Genomic DNA, 26,597 nt, shown 5'->3' with positions numbered 1-26,597 from the left:
GAAAATCTGTTTGCTGAATAAGTGTGTGTGTGTGTGCGTGTGTGTATGTGCGCTTTAGACTATCTTGCAGCCTGCTCTGTGTGCATGTACATAAGCGTGCTGTTCTTATATATATATATATAGTATCTGTGTGCAATATGTGTGAGTGTGTTTGTGCACGTACATGAGCATACACATTTCTGCATCCATGTGCATGTGTCCTTGTGTGTCTTTGTGTGTGTCTGTGTGTGTGTGCATGTCTCTGTGTGCATGTTTGTGTGTTTGTGACTGTTTTCTCACATCTTTGCATGTGTGCGCATGCGTTTGTGCGTGTGTGTGCGTGCATATGTGTGTCTGGGTGCATACACATGTGTATGTGTGTGGTTGTCAGCTGATGGGGGGGGGGGGGGGGCAGCTGAACAGTAACGCACAAACTGCAGAAGAGAATAAACCCCAGAGGAACTGAGCTCCCAAGCAACGGGTCACCAAGCTTTTCTGTCCCTCCCACTGGAGGGGAGAGCAGTGCTTGCCTTTTACCTGCTAACGGCTCTTCTGTGGGTTAATCATCGGAGCGCGCCCCCCTTTGGGTACAGTGTCCCTCCGAGTGGTCTGGCTTTTAAATTAATAGCATGAGACTTTGATTTTGAATGTTCTGGTGGCTGGTAGAAAATGTCTCTCTCCGTGCTTGACAGTTCAGCCCTTTAGTGCTGGTGGTTTCGCAGCTTTTTTTTGTGTGTTCTGTTTTAGAGACAAAACAACTCTTTCAAGGAATGTTGTTTTGCAAACTGTTCCCCCGTTTAGACAGTAATGTTATCTGCCATCTTTAATGCGGTATTTCAAACAAAGTGAGGGTGGGTGTTTGTCTTCAAGAGGCAGATCAATTTCATGCGGACCATCGTGTAACTTGCACCGCAGAGACGCGCTGAATGACTGGAGCCTGTTACACAATCATTGATTGTGTGTCAGAGCCATCCTCTTCACAATTCACCTGAAAGTTATTCATGTTATTTAGTTTAAAGAAAACAATAAAAGAGTTTCCCGCTTCTTGTAGGAGATGAACGATGTCCCCATTGTGTGGCATTATGTTAAAAATGTCTAATTAATGTCTGTTGTGTGGTATATGGTGATATTTCTGATGTACACAGAAATGTCTTCTCTGGTATTAAGATGTGTCTTTTTATTCTGAGGTCTTGTACTCTGATCCCCATGTTTTTGCTTTGAAGCTCGTTTATGCTATGATGTCATCGAGTAGTCATTTAAAAATGGATTGGTCTGTTAAATCATTTAAGGGTTACTGAATATATTTATAATTTTTTTGGCTGTGTTACATAACCGTCCCATTGTTAATTGTGTTTTGTGATTTTTGTTGCTTTCTTCATCCATGGCATCCATGCTGATGCCATGGATTTGATCAAATATCAAACGCAAATATCATACACAAATATCAAGCAGAAATGTACAGAAATCAAAGCTGGAGGTGTGATAATTGTCAGATATTTTTAATGCCGGGATGATCAGTTCTGGGGGGGTGCAGGGTCTGCTGATTTTTGCTTCCACCTTATAATCAGCAATATGCTTGAGGTGAGTGAATTGTGTCATCATTTGCTTTAATTGAGGAATGAAATGCTGATCAGCAACAAAAGCCAGCACACCCTTTGCATTTCTCTAGGACCAGGGGTTGGCAACCTCTGCTATAATGAAGTGGCACGGTTGCCTGCCAAGACAAAATAACTTGCATTTAATTTCACGTTCAGTATTGTTTCACAGCATACCTGGGGGTATGATCTGCTCAGATTAGCCAATTTCTGCAAAGGCATTCACGACTTCATTTGAAACGTATTTATATTTGAATATGCCTTCACTAATGAACCATAATGAAGGGAACACAACATTATAGCTAGTAATGGTGTGTTCCATTTTATTTGTTTCACCCACTCACAGGGTGAAACAAAAGGATACTTGTCCCTGGATGACTATATTAGGTACTCAAAATTCACCACGTCACTCGGTTTCAATCAGCCTCACGTTTGCGTACCACTCTCGATTAAACCCCCACCCTCCGCGTAAGAACGGACGCATTTTCTATTTTTGTTCATCTGAAATGTCCGTTTCTATTTCTCCCTGGCAGATTAACGGACTGCTCTCTGCCTTTATCCGGTGTGGTCCACCTTGAAATTGATTTGAGCGAAAACAGCAATTTACGGCATGGGGATTCAGATTTACCTCAATCGTTAAAAAAAAAAAACCACTTTGATAACTCCAGCTTTCTCTTGAAATGATTTTAATATTACATCAGTGTTTCCGAATTTGGACTGCCCTGTTGTACACCCTTCAGGAGTGCACAGAAAGGCACAAGCTCTCCTCCGAAAATTGTCAGCTGCTGTTTCTTGAATCAGAGGAAGATGCATTGCTTATGCCATTAAAAAGCCATTAAATAAACTTAAGTAAGTTATTGTAATTTGCTGTTGTCATAAACAGTGCAATAATGGGTTAGTTAGTAAAACAGTTTTTGAATATATTAGTGAATGATTAGTTTCTCAAATGCATTAGTTCATTTTAATTAACATTTTAAAGGTTTTGTTAACATAACAATTTAAAAGTTTTATTCAAAGTGTTGCTCTGAAATAAATCTTTCAAAGCCGGTAGGTCATTAAAAAATGTATTTCCAACATACCCCTCCTTGAGCGCTTAAGAAGCATAATTTGGGAGTTAGTTATGCATCGATGAAAGCTGAGTGCCAATGTAAACAGCTGAGATTGCGTCAAACAGAGGAATCTAAGCCAATCAGAGATTTCTGCTTGTTTTTGCTAAATTTGACACCCGTTGGCTTTGACCTTACTGAAAGGCAATATTCCTCTGGCAGCACAGTTCTCTAAAGACAAAGTCAGCATAGGTAAATGATTTAAAAAAAAACAGTGGCTATTGGTCTAAATGTGGCAATATGTCCACACAATTCTTTAATTTTAAATTAGGACTATACATTTTTTTGCAGACCATTGCAAACGTGGCAGAGTATTTGAGAATTGCTATTGGAGCATAAAACTTGCTATACATCATAACATTATTGACTAATGGAAATGGCTTTAAATGATCATTCAGAAAAAAAAAATAGTCTAGTGGCCAGGAGTTATCAATTGTTGTTTTTTTTATTTTCCTCAAGCATGCAATGCAGTGCATGCATTGACAGTGTTGCAGGTACCCATGATGCATGCTGGTCTTTAATGATGTAATGTCTGAGTTTATGACCAGCCCACTCTGACAACCAGGCAGGGGTTTAGCCTCCCTGTTGCTGAATTCAGGGACATGCTTTGAGAAGGAGCTCCTTGGAATTTCAATTTGACCCTCTGGTGAAATGAGCAAGACAGAGCTAGTTCCAATTTATTGCCATGGAGGCAGAAATAATAGGGACACATGAACACTCACACACACACTCACACATACACACACACACACAACCATGCATGTAATTGCCATTACTTACTTGTGATTTCATCTCCCTTCACTCTGGCTACACTCTTTGTCTCGCTAAATGAATTGATTAATGAATTAATTTATTATTATTATTATTATTATTATTATTATTATTATTATTATTATTGTTGTTGTTGTTGCTGTTTTTTTATTATTTAAAAATATATATTTTTTATTATTTTATTATTATTGGCTTGCTTTATTAATGTCTCACTTTATCTTTGCATTGATGTGTGATATACCTCTGAGAGTCATACAGGGAAGTGCAGGTGACTAGAATCTAGAACAAGCTCAATGTTTGTTCATGAGATCTTGTGCTTTTCCAAGCACAGCTATGCCCATAGGAGCAGACTCTGTACCTGACAGTGTCCGACATTTTAAATTCTCGTACCGCATATAGTATCACAGAACTTACAGGTACTGCACATGAGCTGTGCATACGGTAGTTCCTGCACGTGAATGCCGATACGATGTCAAACAAGTAGCTGCATGCAACTGCTGTTGCTTTAGACCCATGATAAGCATAGTATTATTGAATAAGAATACAGTCCTTTTATCTACTGTATAAACATGAAGAACAATATGAATATCTCTCACGGAAATGAAATATACTACTAACATATTGAAACTAAATATGTTTTCAATATCAGAAAATATAACGAAATACTTATATACAGGTGGGTGTACAGATTATTACCATGTTGCTATGTTTTTGGGCAAAAAACAAAATCTATTTCCATCGTATTCCAATAAAGTCTGAATATTTACAATATATTGCAGTATATTCTACTTTTTAAGGGATTAGACAAGCACCGTAAGGTAGTACATTAGCCCACTGGCACACACTGCATTGCAGTATGTCACAGTTGTTAGAGTACAAACTGACTCTATTGGATCTTTAAATCTAACTGATGGAAATGTGATTGGACAGCACTCTAATCTTGTAGTCATTGTGAGTGGCCGGTAATGATGTAGCTTGTGCCGGCTGAACACTTTGGCGGTGATTTGTGGGAATGCACACGCCTCCGGTCCCGGGCACGGTCTGCGGTGTTTTATAAGTGAAGATGCTGCTCCTCTTTACTTTGTGGGCTTCTTCACACAGGCACACATCTCCCAATCAGAATGTGCTATGTAGCTCTCATGGGAGACAGGCAGACTCCTACTGCTCCAACGGATAAAATAAAAAATAAAAAACTTGAAGACGGTATAATCAATAAATAATGAGAGAATAAGAAGCAGAATGTCTGAGAGGTGGAGTTTTGGCAGAGGGTGTCTTGGTTATGAAACAGGCTTTTAGCGATTTTCTACTGTGTTCTGCTTGTCAGGAGGAATCTAACTCAAACTGAGGTTTAGGTAGAGGATGGTGTGGAGGAGGAGAAGGGTTGGGTGGGGGAGAAGGTAGAGGCGGGGGTGGTGGACTCGGCTCTCATTTTAAAGGAGGGACACATCTTCGGATGAACAGAGCGGTAGGTGAGAGCCAGGGTGAAAGGCACTCATTCAGGTGAATATCTTTTTCAGGTTATCACCCCATTCCGAAGACTCATCCTTTGTGCGGAGAATAGAAAAGAGATGGAGGACTGGATCAGTTCTTTAAAGTCCGTCCAGTCCAGAGAGCATTATGAGGTAAGACTTTCTATTTTTACAGTAACCTTAGAGTTTTCTTGGAATTAATTTTGTTGTTTTTCATTTTGTGTTATTTTTTTTTTTTTAAAGTGGCAACACCGCATTCTTGGATTGGCCAAAAAAAAAAAAAAAATAGAAAAATGATTCCTGACCCCTTTTTTATTTTTCTGATATAAATGCTTAAATGCTTTTTTATTTATAAATTCAGTGTACATTTTATATAATTAAATAATATAATTTTGGGGTTTATTTATTTATGTTTTACCCACTTTGCTCATGCGCTGATTAAAAGCTGCTTTTCACAGGCTCCAGATTGACATCATTTTCAGTTGCACAGTACATTTCCAGTGAATGATGATCCGTGTGCATGGGCATCCTAAAGCAGGGGAGTCTGTCTTTATAGCCAGCCAGGGTGTTACAGCCATGCTGTCATTACTCGGTTTTTGAGGTGCAGCCTGATTTATTTGAAAATAAACAGCTGAAAGAGAGCTGTGGAAGATGGGTCTTTTTAGCTCTTGAGAGCAGTAAATTGATGGTCCTCAACTGTGAGAACAGCTTGCTATTTGCCTCTAGCAGGATGTAAGAAAAGCTTGCTATTTTCTTACACGGTGACCGTCATTGTTAAAAATGATCGTCTTTGTAAATAACCACTGTTGTAAGTTACTTCAATTCCCCTGGTGGTAGTAAAGGTGAGCACATTCCCTCTTGGCTGCATGACCATACATTGTTGCGTATTGTTGCTGTTCTTTTTTTTTCTTTCTTCGCAAGGTTTGAATCTAATTGCATTAATGAACATAAAAAATTAAAAAAAAACATCATATTTCCTTCCTGTCCATTGCAGCACCACACCCTCATATCCTCAGCAGAGACAGAAGAATTAGATGCATTAATTTCACTGAGATGGTTTTTCCATAACTGCTGTCTTATTGCAGTACCAGTAGAATACATACTGTGCCACAGGGCATCAGGTTGACATAGTGGCTAGTAAACAGCTCTTAAAACCATCTGTGGTTTTTGCCCTAGGTAATAATATTAGTAATTATATTATGTGCAGGTGTATGACATGAATAATTTGTAAAGTTGAAATATGTAAGCCAAGCTAGCAAAGGCCAGCTGTTGGGCAAATAAATAATTCAATGAATCGAGGCAGTAATTCAAACTTCAATAACGGAGGTCTGCAGTGTCTTCAGGTTTCTGTGGTTTATTTTAAATCATCAATAAATTTAGGCCTTGGAAACAAATTGTGTATACTCATTAGCCAGTTTTTTAAATTAGGTGAATATGTGCTAAAACACACCAAAACCAGCAGATGGTACTGCTCCAGGACTTCAGTTTGAGACCTCCATCGTTCTCCATGTACTAGCAGGAGCTTTGTGAAGCTGTGGATCAGGGGAGTGTGTGTGGTGTAATACACTAGGGGAGGATTTCTAAGAATCTCCTATTGGATTTGAGTTTATATTTTTTAATTCCATGGTGCATGTGATACAGTATTGTGCAAGTGGTTTCTGACGCATCTGAAAAGAAGCCATTAGCTCTGTGAAAGTGTTTCTTGTTGGGCTTTGGGGGGGTCTTTATTCTGGCGCTGCCAACTTGTCCTAACTTCTCCTTCGCCAGACGGCACAGTTTAATGTGGAACATTTCTCAGGGATGCACAACTGGTATGCCTGCTCCCACGCCCGCCCCACCTTCTGCAACGTCTGCAGAGACAGTCTCTCTGGGGTCACTTCCCATGGCCTCTCCTGCGAAGGTAAGCTCGTGGGTTCACTGCTTCTCACTTTTGCTGCTCAAAGAGACATTTAACCACACTTCTGAGCCTATGCAGTAAAAATAGGTGAAATTGGAGACATTCTATTTCCCCTGTTCTCATTGCATTATGTGATTCATCGACCTGCTGGAGGGCATAAGACATTAATTCACCAGACATCTTAGGGAGTTCATAATCTTATTCCGCCATTAATGGTGAAAGCAGTAATTGTGGCCTGTGGAATAATTATACTAATGGAGCTGGAAATGAGATTAGTACAATAATGAATATAGTATAATAATCTATAATCGCAGAATAAAACCTGTACCGTGGACGCGTCAAAACTATACCTTTAGTGGTTAAATTCCCTTTGTTGGTGAGAATTTCATTCTAACACGCTTAGAGGTAAGAATAAAGAGTCTATCAGTAGCTGATTATCCCAGGGGACTAAAATGAGTTTGAAAGTATTGAAAGTACCGAGGAACAGTGCATTTGCTGTAACATTGCAATAATAAGAACAATATGGATCTGATAATGCTGTATACAGCAGTGAACCAAGCACAAATACCATCCAGGATTCCCAATTCAGTGAAACTAGGAATAATAAAGGGATGTATCATTACTCAGCAGTATTGAACGGATTAAAAAATTAAGGACATTTTAAGACAGCGATACAAACAGAAGATGCATTAAAGGAGAGAATAGTGTCAGATAAGGATAGTTACAACCTCCTGATCGGAAAGGTTGAGACCCTTATGAAAATAGAATATACTACAAAATATAGTAGACACTGGATTGTGGGGGAAAAAAAAGATCATATTTCATGGCAATTATTTAAAAAATAATATTTTCAATATCCGAGAGTAACACTTGATACTTGCCCATATATTCTTGTGTGTTGCAATGCCTTTTATTTTTAGTATGTTCTGTATATTGTAGTATATTCCATTTTCATCTGAATAGTGAAATAGAAATACTGAAATGAACAGCTGGCCATTCAGTGGTTTAAATAGAAAAAGAAAATCAAAGGTTTCAACTGAACAGGGTTTGTTCTGTGTGGATGAACTGCCATTTTTAAAATATGAAGAAAAGTGCAGAAACATGCACGTAATTGCTCTTCGCCTAAAAATAGCGCCCATATGTCATGCATTATGCATGCTAATGGACTGAAATCATATTAAAAGATTATGGTAATTAGCATGACAACACAGGCAGATGGAAATTTAGCTATGCTGAATAAGTCCAAGCTACAAGGAAGTAAACATTAGCAGTTTCACAAAATCTTTTTTGAAAGCTTTGGAAAGGATGGTTTCTCTTCGCATTTGTTCCAATAAACCAAGCAATCAATAATATATGAACCGTCTGTTATACAGGGCTTCACAACAGATATTTTTCAGATGGAATAAGAACTTTTGGAGAAAATGGACAATTTGCCCCTGGGTATCAAGCTAATGTCCTAGATAATAGTGGTATGAAGAAAAGCATGACTTAGCTTATTGGATAATACAGGCATGTACTTTTTAAGGGCACTTAAAACCATTTAACCATAAAAATGCATATGGAAAGAAAATGAGGAAACAAATTTCTGTGTTTCATTGTAACTCAGGAATTACTGTCAAGTAACAGGAGATGAATTCAATTCCATTACTTTACATATATTAAACTACCATCAGAGTCATTTACGTGTAATTTAATGATTGTTGTGGTGATAGATCTTTCTACTTTGCATGTAAGGTAACCAGTAAGTATCACTTATCTTTGCATATTTCACATAATAACATTTTCATCTGTTTCAAAATAACTCTGGTTCAAGTGCAACATGAATTGTTCCTGTCAGATTTGCTGTTGATTCAAAATTATCATTTTGCACTTCTACATTTCTCTTTTTTCTCTAGAGCATTCATTATATTTTGCTGTGAAAATCATCTTATTCTTTTTGTCAGAACCTGTCATTGATTGACCAGCCAGGCATAGTTGATTCATTCTCCTGTAAACAGAACATAAGTGGTTCCTGGGTAATACTGACATTTACTATCCTTTTCACGGTCTTTCTGAATAATTGTACTGCCTATTTCCCTTCTTATAGTTCAGTCAGGACAACTCACATATTTAGATTAATGTATTAACAAATATGCAAAGTAATTATTTTTGGTTTGGCACTGAATAGATCTGCTTTAGGTATGTCTAACTAGATTGCACTACCTATCAAACAGGGACCACAATACATATCCGTTACTAAATGGGAGAAATACCAGAACCCACCAGTACCTACAAGGTCAGATAAAACCAACAGGTGGAAGCAGGGGTGGTGGAGGGTGAGCGCAGTTCTGTGAGCTGTAGCAAGCGTAACATGCAAAAAGCAATGCAGGCAATGAGCAGCACCTGAGAGGTCTGGCTGTCGGATTAAAAAAGGCGCTCCATTAGTGATGTGTGCATGCGATAGGTTGAGTATGAGAAAGTGTGGTGATGTATGTTAGTGACTGGTTGAGTATGAGAACATGTGGTTGTTATGGCTGATCATTGGTCAGGTGCAGCAGGAGTTTCCTGACCAAACTTGCTTTGCACATGTGCATTACTCATTTCAGTCATGATGCCTTGCGTATTTAAATTAATATATTAATGAATATGCAAAGTAATTATTATTGGTTTAGTGCAGAATTGATCTGCTTTAGGCACGTCTGTCAAATAAGGATCACGATACATGTCCCCTACTAAATAGGAGAAATCCAAATACCCACAAACAGCAGATCATCCAAGTGCCAACTCTAAACGATATGTGTGCAGTAGCGCACCTGCTGTTTCCTGAAAGATCAGGACGACCATATCGATATCCCTCCAGCGTGGAGACAGAACACTAGCTGTGATCCTGGATCAGACATTGGACTAACATTATGTAATAGTGGTAGTAAATTATGTGTGCAGCAGAGTGCCTGCTGTTTCCTGAAGATCAGTTATCGTACATCGCTTTGGATAAAAGTGTATGCCAAATAAATGTCATTTAATTAAACTGAATGCCTGCAATAAGGACTTTGATAGAGCGAGCTGAATTTTACATGACAGAAAGCAGTTAACTAGGTATGAAAGCGCAAACCAGAGTACCCAGAGGAAACACGAACAGACACGGGGAAAACATGCAAACTCCACAGAGAAAGGAGGGATAAAGCATCAGTCATAGAATTGTTAATAACTGGAATGTAGACAGACCTTAAAACAAAACCACCCATGATACATGTCCAGATCAAACAGTTTAATCTATTAACTATAGTATTTGTGTGCATACATGTAGTAGGCTATGAGAGCAATCCTCTCAGCAGTAATGTGCAAAACACCCTGCAGGATACAAATCAACCAGGAGCAATAATGCATATGAGATGTAATGTATAATACGACGGTCAATGGTAGTCTTCATGCCATTTCCAGTTTGCACCAAAATGGAGCATGGCTTTAGTTACCAGCAGCAAAATAAAGTTAACCAAGTAATCATGATATCACAAATATTAGGCCTAGACACAATTTACATATTACATGTAACAACTGGAAGTGGATACACATAAAATGGCAGTAGAATCAGCTAACAATGATGGACCACCACAATATAGCCTACCAAACAATGTCCCATTCTTGGTGGTTGACTGCAGCAAGAACTTCCTGACTGAACTTGCTCTGTCCATTTCATGCTTGTCATTCATTTGGGTAGGGTTATAAAGGAGAAATGAGACCTGACATTTTGTCTTTGGGCTTTTAGTGAACTTTGGAGCAAAGTTTAATACACAGGCTCACTGCACACACCACACATTAGAATCAGGACAGGATTATGAAACCTCTGGAAATATGACCTGGTTTTCAGATGATGAAAATGTAAAATTTTGAAGTGTCAGGAGCAGTAAAGACTGTCTGTGCTCAACTCCCCCTTGTTTCGCAGTAACCATTGAACACAGGTTGATGATAATTTGATGGAAAAAGAGGAATATAATTCACATATATCTCCCTTACTTAATAATCACACTGAGAACATATCTTCATTAGAGAGGTATTGCAAATGAAAATTAGAATAGTAGATGACTACTGCACATTGTCCTCAGTGGGTGTTCTCATAGGATCCATAGGAGCAAGGGCATATCTACTATATAAAAAACACTAATGTTTTTTAAAAACACTATTGATTTTATTGAAGAGGTGGTGATGGTTAGTGGTGCTGTGATCTGCCTTCAGGACCTGTTTTTCATTGTTCTGGTTTCATTAGCAGTGTCAGTATTTATCTCAACTACTCAACTGTCGTATTGAATTATTCTGTCTTATTGACTGTGTCACAGCACATTCCTGATATTCACATTCGCATATGCTAAGGCTCCAGAGTATATTAGTACTGTCTTTCTTCCTGAGGATCAAGGTATGTGTCTCTCTCTGGCACATTGGTGTGTAGCGCAGTGAGAAAAGTACTGCTGGGACAAATTAGCAAGTATTGATTTCAATACCAGTGAAGTTAGCAGTGCTAGTGTAATGTCTAACTTTAGGAGAATATAGAACCATGGAGTATATGGAAAATCATATAGGTTTGCATACTGTTAAATTATGATTTAACTGGAGAGTGGCCAGTTTGTAAATATTAAGTCTTTTGAAATGCAAGCCAATATGAAATATTAGTATCTCTGAAAGACTAATGTGTATATGCAGAATAGCAATAGTTTATTAAGCACTTGTCGAGAGTACAAATCTGTGGCTATTGTGTAGTTTGTTATTGGATTGAGATAACCATGATAAAAGCATTGATTCGTTGGATGCATTAGGAAATATCTGGTATGGCACAGCCATGGGAAACTGTACTTTGCCTTGATGTGGGTGGAAGTCATAGTGAAACGGGTCTGATTATGTAACAACCCGGTCATTACCACAGAGGTGGATAGAATAGCAATCAGCTGCTTGATTTATGTACTGGACCCCTGGAAGATGAATGTTCTGGATCGGATTTTATGCCCTGAAGGAAAATCAGCAAATGGAATGGTGAAGTCACAAGGATTCATGGGGGTGTGTGTCCATTTTTGTATGCATATGTGCATGCATTAATTTTAATGGATGAACAGTGATACATACTGGCAAGTTTGAACTGAAACTTACAATACCGTGTGAAAGGTAATAAAAACAATTTTATCATATCATGTACCCCTTAATCATATATTCCAATTTGAATTTGAAGTTTCTTGTCTATTACTAGACTGTCATATATTCACTCTTATTATACCTTTTTTATCTGAATCAATCTGTGAAAGGTTCATTAGATTTGATGAAAAAACCCTGTGTTCAATGCAAAATGTCTTGATAAGCATGGCAAAATAGTTGTTCTGAATAGATGACCATAGACATATTCCAGAAAATTGCTTATGGAGTGTACATTCCTTGTTTTTTTTTTTGGTTTTTCTTTTGCAGTGTGCAAGTTCAAAGCCCATAAAAGATGTGCAGTCAGGGCCACAAACAATTGCAAATGGACGACCCTGGCATCAATTGGGAAAGACATCATTGAGGATGAGGATGGGGTGAGTGGCTGGTCTTCAGAGTCTAGTCTTAACATTTACTCCTGCTTTCGTATCCCCTGCCTTTATTTTCTCTCCTAGTTTGAAGTGCCCAGTCGTAATTGTATCCCCGCCACATCAGTGCAACCTGTTCCTTTCCATCCTTGATGGTACATACAGCCTACACACATCCTCAAAATCATGTGCAGCTAGCCCCTCTGCTCATTTTCACTTTGCAGTTCACCAGCTGAGCATTGCAATTACTGTTCTGTCCTACTAACACAGCTGGTGCAAGCAGATTGTAAGTCTTGGAGGGAGATGTGTCACTATTAATGAGGGATGAAAATCCTGACTTTAAACCTAGGGACAGTTTGTACTTATCATGCATGGCTAGGATTTGCATCTAAGAACAAGGGCTTTGACTGGCTACACAAATTATCTTAACAGATCATTTGCATGTGTCCTGGTCCGGTGGGAATCCGTGTGTGTTTTTGTTGTTTGTTTTTTTCAAGGAATGAGTTACCAAGGGAGCAGCACAATGAAACAAAAACAACGGTACACTTGTGTACAATAAAACACACGTTTTTAATGCGTTGTTTGACACATTAATGGATGCATTCATTCATCAAAAGGTGCTAGGTTTAACTCGAGCTGGGAGATCTGCCTTTTGTCTATTCTGACACCACAAGAACCCTCCATTGCTAGGTTTGAAAACACAGTTCAGCCCATGAATCATTCTAACTAGCTTTTCTTGACAATAACTTTCAGTTTTGGTATTTTCTGAAGTGGACACGCTCGCTACATTCTTCCATTTTAACATTCAGGGTCTTATTTTGAAAGTCAAGGTAGAATTGTCAAACTGCAACGGTGCATTAAGGTGTGTCCAAATAGAGATTTTCATGACAGTGCTGGAGAGCTCTGATTCAAAAAAGAATAGTATTAACCCAAAACAAATCACTTTCCAAGTCTTGATATTATTGCTAAAGAATACAATTTTTTTAAATACAGTGTTTGGTTAAAAAAAAAAAAAAAAAACTTGTAGTGGCTCATAGTGAGATACAAAATGGACTACTCAAGCAAATTAAGAAGAACACATTATCACTCAAAAAATTCAAAAACAATTCATTTCGAAATTACTGTTTAGGCAGCACCTATCGCTTACATATGTTCAGTAGATACTCTCGAACACAACAACAGAAGTAAATTAAAATTTTTATAATAAATGAATAGTGAATTAGACACATGTTCATTGACATATAATAGAGAATAGAGGAATGAATTTAGACCTTTGCAGGTGCTCTACAACGGGATTTCCAGAGAGGAAAGTGGGTCAGTTTGCTAAAAACAAATTAAATTGCTCACATTTGTTTTTGAGTTAAAATGTCATCTGGGTTGGCTAGAAAGAGTTATTCAACACCAGATTAGCACAGCGCTAAATGTTGTTTTTTTTTTACACCTATTTCACCACCCAACCTGTGTTGACACAAGTGGCTTTATTACAGTTGTCAAAATTTACAGTTTGATGGAGGTGAAAATATACTGTGCGCAATTCATCTCGTCACTGGGCATATTTGCACAACCTTTGGTGCCAAAATGGGGCCCTTAAACCTAAGGTTAATGATATGTTCATTTTTGAAAGTGCGGATGTGTGTTTTTGCAGATCGCCATGCCCCATCAGTGGCTGGAGGGGAACCTGCCGGTCAGCGCCAAATGCGCCGTCTGCGACAAGACCTGCGGCAGCGTGCTGCGGTTGCAGGACTGGCGCTGCCTGTGGTGCAAGGCCATGGTGAGGACCCCAGAATCTCACAGCTTGCTTTTTAATGTGTCATTTTTTATGAATGAGTTTATGTTATGTCATTATCTTGACTTGATTGTGAATGTTTTTTTTTGTTTGTTTTTTTTGTTCTTACATTTCTACAGTACTTTGAAAACTGTGCAGCAAAGTGTTCTGTATGAAATCAACTCATAAGCTCATAAAAATACTGCAAAACATTTGGCATCAGGTGTTTTGTTGTGTTTGCATGAAAAGCAATTAGAAAATATATTTCTAGCCATAATTACAGCGTATCCAAACTCACACTGTTCTTTACACCCGCTGTGGACAGGTACACACAGCCTGCATGGACCTGTACCCCCGAAAATGTCCGCTGGGCCAGTGCAAGGTGTCCATCATCCCACCGACTGCCCTCAACAGCATTGACTCAGATGGTAAGGGCTCCACTGGGGGTCAGTGTGTCCAATGTGCTGTGCACTTTACATTACCCTACATTATATTAGAGGCATAGGGCAGGTGCACTTATACAGGGTGACTGTCAAAGTGGATAACATAATGTTACCATCAAGAATACCAAGCTGCAGTAGGACAACAGAGAAGGCACAGAAGTCCGCATTCATATCCAATAACTGCGAAGTAGTCAATAAGCCCATGATTAGCTCAGTCAACTTAAAAAATATATATATATATTTTTTGCTATTCCTATAGCTAGGGTTGCAAGTTTTCCTACCTGCATTTCAGTCAGTAGAGCTTTCTTTGATTGCAACTGTTAAACAATAAGGCCCTCAACCTCCCCAGTCTTCCACGTCGAAAAGTCCATTGCCACTTACCAATGATTGACAGCAGTGCTACCTCACTGTTTCACACTGCATTGAATGTGGTTATCAGAACAACAGATGTGTCAGTGGCATATTTTTAATATTTTCATTGTTGTGCTATGCTGTTTTTTTCAGTCTGTGGGAAGCAGTTTATACACATAGGAAGTACAGTTATATTGCCTGCGAAAAAAGATAAATAGAAGGGTTTTCGTAATAATAAAATGACGTGCAGCAGGTTTATGCTAATAAAAATGAAATTGATTAAAACCGATGAAATTAAAATGTAGGGCTTAAACTTTGTGACTGAATTTAATCATGGTCCATATCCTCTGTCGTTGCTTGACAATGCCTGGTGCAAATGCATGTTTCTGCATTGACTTGAGGTGGCTGGAATGGAAAAATATCATTTTGCTTTCCAAACAATATTTGGAAAGATTCTTTTGCCTTGGTCCAAGAAAACTCTCAGTGACATTGCGGTGCTGTTTTCTTGCGCAAATAATTTGTAATTGATGACTTTGGAAGAGCAGTTGTTGTCAAATCCTGGAATAAAGTCCGGTGAGAGTTGTATCAAGTCAAGTGTGCGGGCTGGCTTGGGTTCAAAAAGCCTAACAGTCTCAAGGAATCTATGCCCTAGTTCAAAGAAACATGGTTTCTTTTGGAGTGCGTTGTGGTGATAACGTGAATTTCTCCATAACTTTGAACTTCTGAATGTTTTGACGCATTTGTTGTTTGGACTGTGCTGTGCATCTACTGAGCCAGCGTTTTGATTTTAATTTTTGAGCGGTTAAATCGCTCAAAAATTAAAAGTGTAGTCATGTTTATTGATTTCTCCACTCTTAAACCAGTGGACTATTTCAACAAGGCTTTTGCTATGTTCTGTGATTGACATGAGCTGTGCCCCCTGAACCTTATACAAAATAACTTCCTGAGCTGTGCCAGCACTGCAGTATTTGTGAGATAAGTCTGTCTCCGGGTCCACAAATCTACATTAGAATTTGAGGTACTGGGAATGGTGTGGCACAACTGATAACCAGTTGCCCCATCTTTATTTGCATGGTTCATATGAGGTGGGGGTTTTATTGGTAGGTGTAACGTCCCCTGCCTCTGCTTGCCTGGGTAGTGCAGGTGGAGGTAATTACCTAATTGCTTGATTGCCACCACCTGCCTGTGGCTAACATATGCCTTGCAGTATGAGGCTGGGGAGGATCTTCTTTGGGGCTGTGTGTGGTTTGTGGAGATCGTTTTGTTTTGGGTACTTTGTAGGGTTTTCGTTTGTTGTAGTTAGCATGCTAGTTTGTAATTTATATTAATAAATGTTGAAGTTTTTGTTTTTAAATCACTTTCCGGATTGTTTTTTTGGTGCATTTGGGCTTGTTTGTTGCGGCCCTTCGAGCCGGCCGTAACAGTAGGTATGAACCTTGCTCTGTTAGAAGCACTGTGTAGCATAACTTTCTGATTAAAAACTTAATAACTCCTGTGGGTTTGCCATTAATAAATATAATGTGAAAAACATAAATTGTTTGTGCCATCAGTTTCGACTCACCACAGACGTGCTGTCAGCAGTCTAGAATGGTTCCTATTTTCTTTCATATGTATCAGCAATATTAAGCACATACTGCTGCTTAAGCTGTTTCATGGAAGGGATTGCCTTACCATTGCTCACACACTTATTGAGAAATGTGCATAATTTGGGGTTATCCAGTTTTTCTGGTGGAATACTTGCACTCAAAAATGTGCCACCGAAATCGTGGATGACATCTGTCTGCTACTCAAAGCTCTTGTGCCCTACTGACAGATGTTTCCCTCTTGGACCTGTAAATTCCTGTGTGTAAAATGTTTTAGAAAAACTAGTGACCCTTCCTAGAAGACAAAAATCCAAAATGAAAGAAGTGTTAAATCCTGTCATAAAGTGTGTAACAGAATATTTGGTTTCATCGTGGACTGTTTTTACATTAACTGCTTAAACAGGGCTATTCACCAGTGGTCTGGAGCCGAATTGAGGCCACCATAAGCATACTCTTAACCATTTCATCATTGAAAAGCAAAAAATAAAAAATAAATACTGTTCAGATGTATCAAACATCAATGAGTATATTTAACATTAGTGACAGAACAATATGCAATAGCTATGCATAGTTTGAAAAGAACTGAAGACCAACAGTTTATTCCTAAAACCAGTGACCTTTCAGAGTAAATTATGGGAGAAAAACTGAGGCTTTGCCAAAGATTGCGGGATAAGTAGGTGTTGGCAGCTATTTTGTCATGTGACCTTTTCATGTGTGCTGCTGACAAAACCTGCTCAATTTCAATACCTCTCATGAGCGTGCTACTCCAACAGAAATCAGGTTCTGATATAATGAGTCCTTTGCTTGAGTGGGAGGAGTGTGAACTAATACAGGAGAAGATAAGCAGGAGAGAGGACTGATACAGAAAGAGGGGAGACGAGAGAACTGATAGAAGGCAGAGGGAGGACATGACAGATAAAGGAGAGAAAGAGGAGCGAGCACTGCTATGGGGGAAACATCTTACATAGTGGGAAAGAACAGAGATGAATACAGATAGGAACTATCAGAAAGACAAGATGGCGGTGGAGTTGAATATTGCAGACTGTCCTCTCCTTGGTGCACATTTGGGTACTGCTGGGGCTTCTCAACTTTTTGCTTCATACAGGGGACTGTGGAGGCCCCTCTGAGGGACCCTGACTTGTGGTATTTCAGCCCCTAGCAACGTCCTGGCAAAACACACACGTACACGTGCGCGAGAGAGAAAAGATTTTATTGGTTCTGACTGGAGAGTGTTTACCTTCCGCAAGCTCGTGTTGAGCTCATATTACTTGACGTCACAGAATTACAGAACCCTTGCTCCTGTCATCAATCACCGCTGTTATTGTTCAGCCATCTTTATTGCCCTGCTGCCTTTGCGTACGCTCAGTTTTGACCTCGACCTACGTCATTTACAGTTTATCACCTCTCACGCCTAGCTACACAAAAGGTGTCGCTGTTCTGAGTCCTGAAGCATGTCAGTCACAAGTGTGAGAGGGAGATGTTCAGCTTATTAAAATGACATTTTTCAGTCTTCCATAGTTTGAGCTGAGCCGTGGGCGAGAAAGAAGCTGTCAAAATAAAAACACGTGTTGACATCTGCAAACTGCATATGCTCAGGTCTCTCACACACAATTTGGTTACTGAATGGAATATTATTTTTGACAATATGGCAAAGTATAGTTGACACGTACACAGAAAACGGGTAAGCTTCAAAGCTATAATAATAATAGCAGCAATAATATATAATACTTTATAAATGCTTATCATTAATTTTTCATAAGTTTGTTTATGTATCCTCACTTGCAGATACATATTTAGTTTCCACATTTGTTCACCCCTTTATAAAGGGTTCAGTTTTAGTAATTTTTTCAAGGAGTCTACATTCAAAAATTATTTTCAATTGCAATTTTTCATGTAGGTTGTTATAATTTGAAGAGGAAACAGTTTGAAGAAGGCCCTTTCCTGTTTCAGCATGACAATGTCCCTGGGCATGTAGCAAGGTACATGTAGATATGGTTTTGTCAAGATCGGTGTGGAAGAACATGATTGGCCAGCACAGAGCTCTGACCTCAACCCCATCCAACACCTTACGGCTCATTTGGAAAGCCAGCTGTGAGCCAAGCCTAATTTCCCAATCCATTCCCATTGACCTCACAATCCTCTTCTGGCTGAATGGAAGTAAATCCCTCCTACAAAATCTAGCACAAAGTCTTCCCAGAAGATTGAAAGTTGTGATAGCAGCAAAAGGTGGACCAATTTCATATTAATGACCATAATGTTGGAAGCGATGTTGGATCTCAGGTGGCAGTTGTGTAGCTTCATATGGATCTCAGGTGGCTGTCGTGTAGCTTCATATGCAACAAGTCAAAAATGCTTAAGGGTACCACATAAGGCTATAGAGGTGATCGGGTTAATGCATCAGAACCATTGATTAAACTCTCTTTCTTTGGCAGGTTTCTGGAAGGCCACATGCCCACCCTCTTGTGCCAGCCCGCTCCTGGTCTTCGTCAACTCCAAAAGCGGGGACAACCAGGGGGTGAAGTTCCTGCGTCGCTTTAAGCAGCTACTCAACCCTGCGCAGGTGTTCGACTTGATAAACGGTGGACCTCATTTAGGGTAAGCTAGAGTACCGCTTTTAAATCCACACCGCTTGTGTCCTGATTCAGGCCATCAGTACTGCAGGCCATAGACTAGGGGTTTCAAACCTCCAGTCCATACTGGATGGCCACAATGTCTGGAGATGTTTTTTGGTTTTCTTTCAATCAGCAGATGATTTAAGCTTCAAGGTTCTTATAGACACTGAGATGCCTGCTTTGAAATGACTTGAATCGGGGATAATGGGTTGTTTAAACTCCTGTTCTGCAGTATTACTTTGCTATAACATGGTTGAAATGAGGCAAATACATTTTGGCATTTGGAAGAAACTTCTAGACCAATTTGTACAGTTTACATTTTTATGAGGTCCTCACTGTTCTGCTCACCCCACAGACTGCGCTTGTTCCATAAGTTTGACAACTTCAGAATCCTGGTGTGTGGAGGAGATGGAAGCGTAGGATGGGTTTTATCTGAAATCGACAAGCTGAACCTTCACAAACAGGTACATAAGTCTGACTAGGGATTAAAGGAGCTTAGACTGATAGATGGATATACAGATAAACAGACAAATATGAGATAAATATTTGAATGGATACTTAATTGCTAATTGGATAGTTTTCCATTTTATATTGCATTGGGATGCTCTTACCCAGAGCTTGCCAAACATGCATTTGCCTGAGAGGTGGATTTGCATTGCAGTGCCAGCTGGGGGTGCTGCCCCTGGGCACGGGTAATGACCTGGCACGGGTGCTGGGCTGGGGGCCATCCTGCGATGATGACACACTGCTGCCACAAATCCTGGAGAAGCTGGAGCGGGCCAGCACCAAGATGCTGGACAGGTACTGTCTTACGCTGGCACAGGTGGCTATGGGGGAGTTTGATGATTTTATTACCCATGATGTGGCAAAGGACATATTGTAGGGTGGGCGGGGATGGTTAGGTTGATGTGGGGGCTATCCTTGGGGGATTTCAGTTGTGCAGAAAGGGCTTGGGAAGGAGGATAGGGGTGTTGTTGTTATAAGGCTTCAAATGTTAAAAAAAAAATTATTACCAACAATATTTGAAATATTACCAGAAATATTACCCATAATGCAGTATTGCCCATAATGCTTTTTATTCTGCTCATGTTTTGCTGGTACTGTAGAGGAAAAGCAATTTTCTCAAATGCACTACAGGGTATTCTATAAAATTGAAACTCCTCATCTGCAGTGAGCCATCAGGAATTTGCCTCTGAGATATTTCATGAGAATAAATGAGATATTTTAGATGGAATCTTCTTAGACTAGTGATATTAAGAACCAGTGATATTAAAAACCCATGCAGAAAATACGGCAAAAGTTCAAGTCATTTTTACCATGACAGCTCCGACTGCATTGTAGAATCACTGCATTATGGGTAATAGTATCCATTTAAATGCTATTTTGGAATCTTTTTACAAATGATGTCGATGCTGCACAGCCCTTGTGTCTTGGGGCAAAGCAGTCATTGGAGAACCTGTCGGTGCTCGCTGTACTGTATCTGTCGCTGAAAGAGGATCTGTCCCGTGCATTCGGTTCATGGTGAATTTAAGTTGGCCGCACGGGTAGTTGCAGACCAGCCGTGTGTGAGTTTAACTGACAGCTGTTCCCTTGTCTTGCCAGGTGGAGCATTATGACGTATGAGATTAAAATACCTCCCAAGCACAGCTGTCCCAGCACACCTGAGGAGTCAGAGGATTGCCAGGTAACTTTCCCAATCCATCAGGACTTACCTCTGTTGTCCTTAAGAGGACGCATTGCAAATATGTTTTATTTGTCCCAATTCATATAACTAATTAAGAGTAATTAAGTAAAAGGATATGGTATACCATGTATCCAAAATGAGTTTGAGTTACTTTTGAACTGATTCGATCAAAGTGTGACTTAACTATGATTTTAATGAGAATTTTAGTGGTTAAATTAGTGATGTGTTTTAAGGCAGTCAATTAAGGCTGTTTATGCTGGTTTTCCTTACAGCCACAATTGAAGGATTATTTACCCTCTTAAAACACCTTACGTCAGATAAAGATATGCATGAAGAATAAAACTCCCATATTCACGTTGTGCTATATTGAAAATGATTACAGAGGTTAAAAAATGTAAATAATCAAATTAAAGACTGAGGTGAATCAGTAGGCTCCTAATTGGTGAGTGTCGACACATAACCTCTTAAACTAAAAATTTGGTAGATAATGAAGAATTCAAAGACAAAGAAAACGATAAAGAGCCAAACTTGTTTTGGATTCCTTAAACAAGTTTAAGGGAAAAATAAAATTATGTGTTCAACAACCTTAACTGAGCAAGAGAATGGCTGGAGAAAAAACCAGCATAAACAGGGGTTCCTCAAGGCGGGGTTTGAGAACCACTGGCATCAGTTAATTTATCTTTCATTTTGATGATATAATAAAAGATGGATCTTATCTCACCTTCTCACTTGTGCTCAGTGCATTGATGTGCTGTTGTTATGATTCATTTGTGTGTGAAGGTTGTTTCGTCTTCTATTGTCTGTTGTAGTTTCCGATCTCGAGCTATGAGGATTCGGTCGCCACCCACCTCACCAAGATCCTCAACTCCGACCAGCACTCTGTGGTCATTTCTTCCGCAAAGTGCGTCCTTAACAAACGCATGGCTCTGTCATGTTGATAAAGTAGAATAAAATAAGAAATGTTATTTTAAAAGAATAAATGGTTGGCTGCCACATTCACAGTACTAAATAAGGAAAAGTGAAATTCCTTTTAAAAACCCGCTATGCAACAGATCAAAGTTCTCTTGTTGAGGGTTCTCTATGTTCCTTCTGCTGCAGTTTAGGTCAGCAGTTTGGGTTTGTTCCATGACACTTAATAGAACACAAGACAGACCTCCTCTCTCCACTTTCCTCTAGGGTCCTCTGTGAGACGGTGAAGGACTTTGTTGCCAAAGTGGGGAAATCCTACGAGAAATCTACTGATAATGCTGACGGAGCTGAGGTCATGTCTCTGAAGGTCAGTCACGGACAGGGACAAATTGCTTTGGTACGACCCTAAATGACTGCAGTTTGGGTCAGCATAGCCTGGGTATAATGTAATGTAATGTCTGCCATGAAAACTTTCTTCAGCTTAATCTGAGTCTTCACCTGAAACCATCAGGAGGGACCTCCAGGTTCGCTCATGGGGAGCTGCATTATTGATTGGGTTCTGTTGTTTCATTAAATACTGTGATTTATTTAAGTCATTGGATGGCTAAAGAGACCAAACATATTCAAAACCGGCAGACATTGCAGCCCTCCAGTACTGGAGTTTGACATTCCTGCCTGGGATCAATGCTGTGAGCTTGTGTTTTATATCCCTGGTTGACATCTGATTGGTTGACCTTGTTCTTCCTGACCTCCCAACCAGTGTGCCGTCCTCAACGAGAAGCTGGATTCCCTCCTCCAGACCCTCAACACGGAGGCCCAGGCCATGATCCACCCACCTCACACCACTCCACCGATCGTGGAAGAGGAGCTGGAGGAGGACGAGGAGGAGGACGAGCTGAGCGAGGAGATGAGCGAGGAGTCGCTGTCGGAGCTGAAGGAGAAGCTGGAGGAGACGCAGACGGAGAAATGCTTCAGGCCAAGGGAGCAGCTGATGTTGCGTGCCAACAGCCTAAAGAGAGCTGTGCGCCAGATCATCGAGCAGGCTGAGAAAGGTAGGCCTGGAGCTCAAATCCCAGCTGGTGCATAACACAACTGCAGCTACGCTTTTCCAATGTTATAGCCTTACAATGACAATGTAAGGCTCAATACAATGCCTTACAATAACATTGTAAGGCATTAACATTGCAATGTTACAATTCCAATGATAGAGCCTGACAGTGACATTAAAATAGCATTACAGTACATCCTACATGCAATGCCTTTCAATTAGGGAAGGCCCATTCATTGTCCAAATAAAACTTGACAGGGGACTTAATTCAAACTGTGACAGTCAGAATTTGAAGGCCTGGAAAAGGTCTGCATGTCAGTGCAATCCTTACATCCCTAATTGAAGTTGAGGAAATTGGGCTGGATATTTTCAAGGCTGTAGAAGTTACTGTCTTTTTGCTTCTATGAGTCTGTTACAAACCCCCTCAATTCCATTTTCTCTCTTTGCTTCCCTTCTCTACTCCCTCCTCTCCCTTCTCTTCTCTCACCCCCTCTTTTTCACCTTTCTCTTTCCCCTCCTCTTGCCCTCTCTTTCTTCTCCTGTTTTTTTGGCTCTTCCTCAGTGGTGGATGAACAGAACGCTCACACGGAGGAGCAGCAGGGCCTGCAGTCACCGACGGAGCTTAAGGAGAATGAGAGCGAGGATGACAACAAGGACAATGAGAAGGATGAAGACACTAAGCAGCTGGAGTCACCTTCTTGTATGTCTTCTGCCTTGAAGCTTCTATCATTAAATGTGTGTGTGGGTGTGTGTGTGTGTCTGCTGTTACAAGAACAGGTAAATAACAGTACAAATAAAAAGGTGCCATATGGGAAAGGAAAACAGGATGACTCACTATTGCCACCTACTGGAAATTCAGAGAACATCATTAGTGAAAGTAAATGGGGGGGAAAAGAATGCTTTGAGATCTGTTCAGGTGAAATCAGAGGCATTTTCATATCACCTGATTATCAGTCAGTGCTAGGCCCTAGGTAACACTACTAATGGGAGAAAGGGATTGGTTGGGTGGGACCCGAGGATCCTGGGAGAGAGCTGACGTGTGTCTCTGTTTTTCCAGCTGCGCTGACGCCATGTTCCCCTCCTGAGAGCCGAATGAGCCGCAGCAGCCAATCCTGCGGCTCCTTTTCCATCCCCTTCAGCACCAGCAAGGAGAACCTGCCTGTGCTCAACACACGGATCATCTGCCCTGGTACGTGCTCGCGCATACACACACACACACTCACTCAGACGCACACACACATAGACACACGCACACACGTACACAAACACACGCTCCACTCACTGTACCCATTGCTTGGTTCCTCCATCTCTCTGTTCCTGCAGGTTTAAGGGCAGGCCTAGCTGCATCCATAGCTGGGAGCTCCATCATCAGTAAGATGTTATTGGCCAACATTGATCCTTTTGGAGCAACGCCCTTTATCGACCCTGACTTGGACTCACTGTAAGTCTCTGACTGGTTATTGGCTACAGTTTAAATTTTCTGGTGTTTGGGTTCAGTTCTGTTTAAAACCTGGGCTACATGACTAGTGTAGTGAACTTTGGCTCACTCGTTTTTGTTAAAATTTGTAACTGTGGGTCTTATATTTTTCTACAGTTTCCATTCCTGCAACTATGACATCATGATTACTACAAAAAAAAAGAAATTGTGTGGCCTCTGTATTGCATGATTCTCATTATTATTCTCCAACATGCTTGTTCGGTTTAGCTCTGAACATTACCTCCATCCTCTAAGTAACACACATCTGAAAGTATGTCTTCATCTAAATATTAAAACCAGCCATGATTTATGTTTCCTGCAGGGAGGGGTATTTGGAAAAATGTGTCATGAACAACTATTTTGGGATCGGACTGGATGCCAAGATCTCCCTGGAGTTCAACAACAAACGAGAGGAGCACCCAGAAAAGTGCAGGTGAGTTGGAATTCCTCCTCTTTTTCCTTCTCGCCAAAATTTACAAAGGAGGTTGCAGCAATTCAGGAGGAACACACATATATTGGGCATTTCAAATTGGTAGACAATAGGACTAACATTTAAATATATATATCCAGCTAAAAATCAGTTTGGTTAAACCCAGTAATAAATTGGTGGACTCAGTGAATGTTTGTCACCTGTAGGAGTCGCACAAAGAACCTGATGTGGTATGGTGTTCTGGGGACCAAGGAGCTGCTACAGAGGACCTATAAGAACCTGGAGCAGAAGGTTCAGCTGGAGGTGAGAGATCTCTGGTGGCTTTGGCAATGACAGGAACAATAGCATGGGCTGGCCTAATCACTCGGAGAGGGACTTCATCACCCATAATCCACTGCTCCATATTTACCTCAGCAGCATCATAGTGTCCTGTGATAAAAATGTGCTAGTGATTATTCTTGAAATTATTCATTAACATACAATTTTAAGTCATTAAACTATTAAAAAATAGTTTAAACTGTTTCAAAGGAAAACATTCCAAACACAGATTTTATTGATTACTTAACTATTGATTATTCACCTCAACTGGGACCTTGGTTCTCCATTCCAGCAATAACTAGGGGATTAAATGTTGATATGAAAGTATAGGCCTACATAATATTCAAAACACTGATCTGAAAGATCATCATATCACCATATTTACAGCCATCCATTCCATGTTTTTCTTTTCTTTCAGTGTGATGGACAGTACATCCCTCTCCCCAGTCTGCAGGGAATTGCAGTTTTGAATATTCCTAGCTATGCCGGTGGGACAAACTTCTGGGGTGGAACTAAAGAAGATGATGTGAGTGTTCATCATTATTTTGTTGCTGTCATTAATAATAATAATAATAATAATAATAATAATAATAATATGCTATGACATAATGCTATATATATTATATATAATGCTATTAATCTGGAAACATAACATTGTTCTACAATATGCTCTGGAGAAAAGAGTGCAATCTGCAAATGCCCCTACACCATACATTGTAAAGCAAACAGGTTTTCAGAATCCATTGCACAGAAACACGTTCTGGGCCAACAGAAAGCATTAAAAAAAATGTATATAATATGAAAAAAACAACTCCAGAAAGAGAAACATCCCTTTAATCGATGACAGCATTCCTGCTGTGATGTTTTGTTGCCTCTAAAGTTTATTACATTTATTTATAAACAGGGTTTTTTTCATTAACAGACATTGCTGTTTACTTCCCTTTCCAACAGTAAGCAGCAGGGAACTGGATCGCTTTACATAAACAGCGGATAAACCTCCCTTTGTTGTCAATGTTTGTTTCCAGCCATACATACAGTACCCCGAGTTCAGATTCATAGTAAGAATACACTACTGAACAGCTGCTTTCTCAATAACACCCCTGTATGAGATGCCAGTGAACCCAACAAGCTTCGTCTACTGAGAGCCGGGCTTTCCGAGGGTGGTGTTTCTGAACTGCAGCAATAAGGGTCACATGTTCTCACATGGAGCAGAGCGTTCACTGTGTGTGCTCCTCTGTATGACATTGTCCCCTGTGTTTGAGCTTTTCGTTTACATAACTGCCCTCCTTGCCCTCCAAGGATCTTTCATTTTAACCTGGCACTGGCCGGGTTGGCCTGAGGAAACATCATTTTAATTTGACCGTGTTGTGCTTCTCAGTGTAATTAAAATTCTGCTTGCATCTCTTTCTTAGAGATAAAATCCTACTTGGAAAAACCACTTTGTTGCAGCTCTATACAGAACATTTTTTCTCTAGTCCACCATTGCTGTGTGCAATCCAAAGTTGTGTATAATCCCAGCTTGATGACCATCTTCAACAAATGCAGTGTGTCATTTTGACCAACATGTTTAAAAGAACAATGGCGTAGCGATCGGAAAGCGTGAATGTTTGAAATCCTAATCTCTTGTTGGCGGGTGAC

The 26,597-nt window shown here is 40.0% G+C and overlaps 1 protein-coding gene across 4 annotated transcripts in view; it reads left to right on the top strand.

Annotated features, from left to right (window-relative positions):
* Positions 1–26,597, top strand: part of LOC118223744 (diacylglycerol kinase eta-like) — a 62,714-nt gene that overhangs the window by 23,477 nt on the left and 12,640 nt on the right. For all 4 annotated transcript variants that reach the window (XM_035410679.1, XM_035410678.1, XM_035410681.1 and 1 more), the window contains 18 exons: positions 4,969–5,073; positions 6,688–6,820; positions 12,242–12,348; positions 13,985–14,110; positions 14,430–14,532; positions 18,914–19,076; positions 19,449–19,557; positions 19,755–19,894; positions 20,696–20,777; positions 21,587–21,678; positions 21,954–22,053; positions 22,447–22,738; positions 23,297–23,434; positions 23,792–23,923; positions 24,058–24,175; positions 24,534–24,644; positions 24,848–24,944; positions 25,378–25,485. In XM_035410679.1, the coding sequence (XP_035266570.1) occupies positions 4,969–5,073; positions 6,688–6,820; positions 12,242–12,348; positions 13,985–14,110; positions 14,430–14,532; positions 18,914–19,076; positions 19,449–19,557; positions 19,755–19,894; positions 20,696–20,777; positions 21,587–21,678; positions 21,954–22,053; positions 22,447–22,738; positions 23,297–23,434; positions 23,792–23,923; positions 24,058–24,175; positions 24,534–24,644; positions 24,848–24,944; positions 25,378–25,485 (2,256 nt within the window). The remainder of the gene's footprint in view (positions 1–4,968; positions 5,074–6,687; positions 6,821–12,241; positions 12,349–13,984; positions 14,111–14,429; positions 14,533–18,913; positions 19,077–19,448; positions 19,558–19,754; positions 19,895–20,695; positions 20,778–21,586; positions 21,679–21,953; positions 22,054–22,446; positions 22,739–23,296; positions 23,435–23,791; positions 23,924–24,057; positions 24,176–24,533; positions 24,645–24,847; positions 24,945–25,377; positions 25,486–26,597) is intronic.

Source organism: Anguilla anguilla, chromosome 3, assembly GCF_013347855.1.
Source record: "Anguilla anguilla isolate fAngAng1 chromosome 3, fAngAng1.pri, whole genome shotgun sequence".
Lineage (NCBI taxonomy): Eukaryota > Metazoa > Chordata > Actinopteri > Anguilliformes > Anguillidae > Anguilla > Anguilla anguilla.
Note: the sequence above shows the minus strand (reverse complement) of the source record. Positions and strands in the feature narration are given on the sequence as shown.